Source organism: Oreochromis aureus, linkage group 4 (assembly GCF_013358895.1).
Source record: "Oreochromis aureus strain Israel breed Guangdong linkage group 4, ZZ_aureus, whole genome shotgun sequence".
Taxonomy (NCBI): Eukaryota; Metazoa; Chordata; class Actinopteri; order Cichliformes; family Cichlidae; genus Oreochromis; species Oreochromis aureus.
In genome coordinates this window covers 16058220-16064520 of record NC_052945.1, presented here as the reverse complement: position 1 = coordinate 16064520, position 6301 = coordinate 16058220, and the positions used below count along the sequence as shown (strand labels likewise).

The following is a 6301-nucleotide window of genomic DNA, read 5'->3' as shown; positions in this document are numbered from 1 at the left end:
TTCTCCTTCTACCCCCCTCTCATCCTTTCAATCCCATCAGCTTCACTATTGCTCAGTCACCTGTGACCAGGCCTGGGCAGTGACCTTTGACCTAAGAAAGCCATGATTAGCGCTGAGAATTAGAGCAGCAGAAGCGGTGGTGAAGGGAGGGAACTAGGCAGAGATGGGATGCCTCTGAACTGAGAATTTCAGCCCAACCAGGCTGAACCCTGCCCCGGAGCAGACAGGTCGCCACACCCAATATTTCTAGACAGCTGTGTATGAAAGGGTGCTGGTCATTAGTGCCAGCGGTTGGGGGTTGATTTATTTTTTTTCCACCAGGATGTGGGGATCGTAGAGGAGAGAAAAATCAGTGGAGGTTGGTAGGCATTTTAATTAGCCCGAATCTCCCCAATGAGGGGGGATAGAGCTGAGAGGAGATGGCATCTATGGGAACTCGGAGCAACAAGCCAGGAAACAAAAGAGAGAGAATCAGGGAGGCGTTGTGAGCAGAGGGGCTGTTGCGGTCAAATACCCAGGGGCCAGAGTCACTGTGCCAGATCTAAATATGCACCACCAAATAAAACATGCTCTCCTGGGAGCATGAGATGCAGCAAATAAACATCCAAACATGCACACACACATACCAAATGCCTCCAGGCCATCTTATCTTGTAAATTTTTGGCAATCATTAAATAAAACTTGGAATTTGGGGGAGGGATGCACTTAAGAAGTCATCCTGTAATGAGGAGACGGCATGTTTCCACGGTGGGATAAATTCTTTCACATTTATGTCAGTAAATCTCAATGGACTTTAATCAGGAGTGAGTAGAAAGCCTATTACAAGCTGTCAGTGAAGCTGGCCCAGGATTTCTTTACTTTCCACTTCCACCTCCTGCATGTTCACCATCTGCTCCACCTCCACTGTTTTTCTCCACATCTTGTCTGATTCTTTCCTGTAACCCAACCTCCCCAACTCACTAAGCATCAACTGCTGGTCAGCTAAGGATTCTGCAAACATACATGCACTGTAGGAGTAGCTAGTTATATCTTGTAGCACATTCAGATAAAAATGGATGGAGGCAGTAGATGTAATGGTGCAACTGGGGTCATGCATCCTCTCATGCTTTTCTTGTCTGATGGACCATTTCCCTCTTGTTGTGCCGAGGAAAGGAAAGGCAGGTTTAAAACTTGGCAGCAGCAGAAACACTAGAGACGAACTTTCTGTGAAGGAAACAGAGTAGCTGTTACCAAAACACTCACTGAACCAAATAATCACGTGATCTGCAGTGTTTAAACATTAAAAGATTTAACAGACATATACTGGAAATAAATCTGATTCACCGTTTAGGTATTTTTGTAGGATCGCTGTACGAAAGAGAAAAAAAAAAGCAAAATTTTAATTGCAGGTTGTGGACTGAGTGGTAATGGACAGGTGGGGTTTTTTTCCTCTTATCGGATTCAGTGTGAAAACAGATTAGCTTGTGGAAATGTCATCGTTAGTGCTACAAAGTTGGATTTTTACGATAGATTATGACACAATAAAAGCATAAAAGAAAACCAAACACAGCGACCTCAATTAAAAGTCAGTAAAGGACTGTGTGTACGTGTTAGCACCTTCTTATTTTGACCCTGGCAGAACGCAGCTTTATCAAAGCTTCATCTTGCTGCTCATGTGACGGTGCCAAGTTCTGCCCTTAACTGGCCCACCCAGAATGCCCACTAATGGCCGTGCTTAATCAAAAACTCTGGCCGCACACACACACACACACACACACACACACACACACACACACACACACACACACACACACACACACACACAGTCCACGCTGACAGCTTTTATTTTGCTCATTTTGGTGTAACTAGTTTTAATGTCGCTGCTTCTTTTGTAGACATGAACTCAGAGCATGTTTGACTGAACAAACCTCGTTCAAGGTCCACTCACTTGCTTATTTTAGAGCTTTAAAGCATTTGACATGTTTTTGCTCATTTGTCATGTAGATGAATGGTGACGTGCAGGCTCAGCGCCTGTTTATTCCCCCAAACTGCTTTGAGTCAAAAGAGTGCATGATGGCTAAAAGAAATGAAGTTTAGAAAGTTTTGCTTTTCATTTTTGGAAACAACATTTTGTCTAACCTGTACAATTACACATAGACTTTAATTTAGGCATTTATACTGATACTATACTATAGATCTATGCTGTGAGCTATAGTGTAGGTTTAGTTTGAACTCCATCCTCATTAGGAAGCCCAAACAAGAGTTATATTAAACCTGTCATCAAAAAAAAGTCAGCAGTGTTAAAATAATGGTTTGGTCTAAAAGCAACCTGAAGACCTGCCGCTGAGGATGAGTGTCAGAAAACAAAAAGTCGAGCACTACACGCAAGGAGCTGCACTTACAATCAAGACTGAAGGCAAAGTGTTGCTTCACGGAGGTACAAACCCCGACCTCGCTCAAGTTCATGTGCGTTACTGCGTATTGTCAAAGTGAAGAAGGTGTATGGGTCAGTGTGTGTGTATATGTGTGGGGAGGGGGCGGCTATTAAACTCGATGTCAGTGAGTCAGGGGCACATTCCTTAGTTGATTTAGTGGGCATTAAGATGAATAGGAATGTGTCAAAGCTGCGGAGGCTTTAAGTCCACTGTGATGTAAACTGGCTGGGAGGAGCTCGGAGTTTTGACAGGCTGGCCTGACGGATGACTGACACTTGGCTTAATGTGAGAAGGATGGAGAGCAGAGACGAGCGGAGGGAGGCCGAGAAGGAGATTAGGTACCTGCGGGAATAAATATGAAAAGTGTGATTGAGGGTGACAGTTAGTAGTTTCGGGAAAGAAAAAGGAAGATTAACAAAGATGGAACATTTAGAGGAGGTATAGATAAAAAGAAAGAGAACTAAGATCTGGGATAAAAGGGCGAAAAATTAGAGGAAAAAAAAGTCCCATCACATCAGAAAGGAAGAAAAGAATGAGTCAAATCAGAGAGATTTCAGAAGCTTTTCTTTATTTGTTCAAGATGGTTTCAAAGAAAAAGATACAGAGAGAGAATACAGAAAGTTGTTTTTTTTTACAACATCAGTTGTTGGGTCAGTTGTGCAACTTTGACAGATTACAGAAGATCAAAGGAAAGCAACACAAGTTTGTATATATTTATATATCTTAACTTTTTTCAGTCAGAACACAGAACTGATGTCTTAAAAACACCTAAATCAAGCTGCTGTATGGTACAAACTCTAAAAGTGGTGCAAAAGTTTTCATCTAGCAAACAACGAACAAAATCAGCTTAAAAAAAAGCATCAGGTAAGACGTGTGTCTGTTGAAAATGTATTTAGTCCTGAGACAGTGCACGCATATACAGTGTGGGTGTGTGTTTCACGTTAGTGTGTTTCTAACTGTGTTTGTCTGTTTGAGGATTTCGAGGTGGGGAAAAAAAAGCAACTTGTCAGTTATTTTGACACACAACATACCGCATTGTAAAATCTTAGGGGATAAACTTTGGTGATTTCCTACATTTTTCTTATTTTATTGGCAACAATTGATTCACTAACAAGTATTGTTTGTGTATCAAAAGCCTCGGTTAATTCCTCTGTGTCACCGAGCTCCATTATCACTGAAAAACTAAAAGACATCACTGAGCTGCACTGCTGAACTGACGAAACTTTCCTCATGACAACCACTGTAGTAGGTTTGATGCTTGTATGAGTATGTGACAGAGTAGTGACATGACAACACATGGATAATAAGACACTTCAGCCTTTGAGCAAGATGAACAAACTAAGGGAAAACGAGGATTTGAAGGGATAAAGTGAAAAATCATCTGTTCCCAGGAACCACATGCCTGGCACTGGAAATGCAACTTCTAAAACCAACTTAATTATAACATTTAATGATGCAAAATTTTTATTTGATGAAAAGGCTAAGTCCAAAAATGTGAGCAAATTTTTCCAGAAACACAGTGAAAGTAAGTGCCATTAATAGTTCACGGAGCTGTTCCTAAACAAACTATGGTCTAAATATATTTGTTCACTCATCCATAGATGCTGTGCCATGAGGCAAGTCTGGGTGTGCTTTGTGATTCTGTGACAATCATACCTTGTTTGAACGACTTGTTAAATGAACTTTGTAAGCACTCATTTTCCCATTTTGTTCATGCACTTGTTCAGATGTTGAGTTTTCCAGATGCAGGAAGACCGTTTGTTTGGACTGCGTAGAAGTGTCGAATAAACCAGTGGAGGACAGTGATAAGCTAGTGGACTGGTCTCTTATTACTCTTATGCAGAATGAGAGCTCCAGAGGCAAATGTGCTTTCAAAAGTGCCTTAGACCGCCAACAATCAAAAGATCCGACAACTCATCAGGTGACACAGAGGCAGTTTTGCACAGATATGAATACAGGTGTGCCTTGAAATGTTATTTTCCTGTGTTTTGTGTGCTTTGGATGACTAAGGTGTACATGCGTTTGATACACACACAATACTTTCAGCACAATAAAGTAAGTGTTTGTTTTGGTGTTTCGATAAAAGAAGTATACAGAATACCAATAAAATTAGAATTTAACTCAATTAGGCCTCTAACAACCTCCCAACTCAATAAAAGGTAAAAGCTCAAGAAGCATTGAAAATGAATACAACAGCAAGTAATTTAATTTTCTTCATACCTTTAACAGCTACATTTTAGGGAACAGAGATCTGTGCAGTGCGTTTCTGATTCAGTGTAGAAATGGAAACACGCACCTCCAGAAATAAAAAAAGGCAAACCGCAGCCAGCGTGCAACCAAATCTGGTCCGTCTTCCTCCCCCGCCGTACGTAAACATGACTTCCTTCTTATTTCCTGAAATTATCCGTACCCTCCTGTTAACGAATGAAAGTGCAAACGCCATTCTCTCTCAGTCTTGAAGCATGCATCGTATACAGCCGACACACTGTATGCATGATTCATTTACAATATGTAACAAGATAAATAATCTCTGCCCTCTGTTTGATTTTTCTTTTTTTCTTTTTTTCTTTTTTTAAAACACCCCTGCATGTTGTTTTTGACATAAAGCTACGTGACAGCACAGAATCAAGTCAAAGTGCACAAGGTCAAAAGAGAGAAACGCGCAAAATGGAAAAAGGCAGGAAATGAGCGCCCCAAATCTGGGCATGTAAAACCCATATCCTTCACCCTGCATCCTCACCCCTTTCCCACCCACTGACCAAAACTCTGATGCTGATGTTGCACACCCCTGCTGGTGGGGCCCAGATGGTGGAGGGGGCACATGTCACACAGTGAGAGAGATAAAGCTGTTGTATCTCTGGATGTTCCTCTTGAGGATTTCGGAGCAAGGACCCAGCACGCGCTCAAAGCGTGGCCGATCCAGCTTCACACACTTGAGGGGACCCCGGGCGACTACGGTGGCGGCCCTGGGACGGTTCAGCAGCAGGGCAATTTCACCTGGATGAGAGAGAATAATCAGCACGTCGCCCCAAATTTTGACCTCAAACATTAAATACAAGCAGTATGAGAAATGGGGCAAAGGCCCTAAATCAGTGCAGTTAAGTTTCTTAAACATAGAGAGGAGATGTACCAACATTTCATTTACAGCTAACTGCGATGATCTTTTAACCCAAAAAAGGCATGTCTTATTTTTTTCACCTGATATTGAATTGTGATTTTAGAAACCAGCATATTTTGTAAATCACCAGTAAAACAAACCACACCTATCAGCACTTTCTGGGGATTGTGCTCGTACACTATTTTACCCTGTTTAGTCAAGCTGACCCTTTAAAATACTAATATTTGCCATTTTTGCAAGTATTGTGTATTAGTAAAAAGCAACTGCTAATAAGACTTTTTACAAGAACAAGATTATTAAAGTTAACTAAACTAAAAATAAAAAGTAGACTTTTGAAAAAAAAACTGAAATGAATTCATAAACTTGGAAAACAAACTAAAACAAAACAGAAATATAGAGGAAAGATCCTGTTTGTTAGTTTGGTAAAATCTGATCAAAACTTGCTTCGTGAGGCTTTGATTTACTGATTTATTTATCTAGATGACAACAAGACTGTGAGTCAACTGCTTTCAAAGGTTCTGTTTTTAATGTAATAACTGTACTGTAGTTTTCCTAAATTTGGCCTCTGACATATGCCCTCCATTCAATAACAATTAATAGAGACTAAAACTAAGACTGAACTGATAAAAACTAAACTAAAATTAAATATTTTAGAACAATAAAAATACCTACCCCTCAGCCTTCTAATAGACACACCTTTGGTATTAATTTAAAAATCCTAGACAACTTCCTTCTCAAGTTATCTTATCCACAAGATTTTCAGTGACCT

At 40.5% G+C, this 6301-nt stretch overlaps 1 protein-coding gene across 2 annotated transcripts in view; it reads right to left on the bottom strand.

The window, feature by feature from the left end:
* Positions 1 to 2961: 2961 nt before the first annotated feature.
* The window catches only part of prkar1b (protein kinase, cAMP-dependent, regulatory, type I, beta), a 65104-nt gene continuing 61764 nt past the window's right edge, over positions 2962 to 6301 (bottom strand). For both annotated transcript variants that reach the window (XM_031741306.2, XM_039611623.1), the window contains one exon: positions 2962 to 5411. In XM_031741306.2, coding sequence (XP_031597166.1) covers positions 5239 to 5411 — 173 coding nt within the window. In that variant the 3' untranslated portion in view covers positions 2962 to 5238. The remainder of the gene's footprint in view (positions 5412 to 6301) is intronic.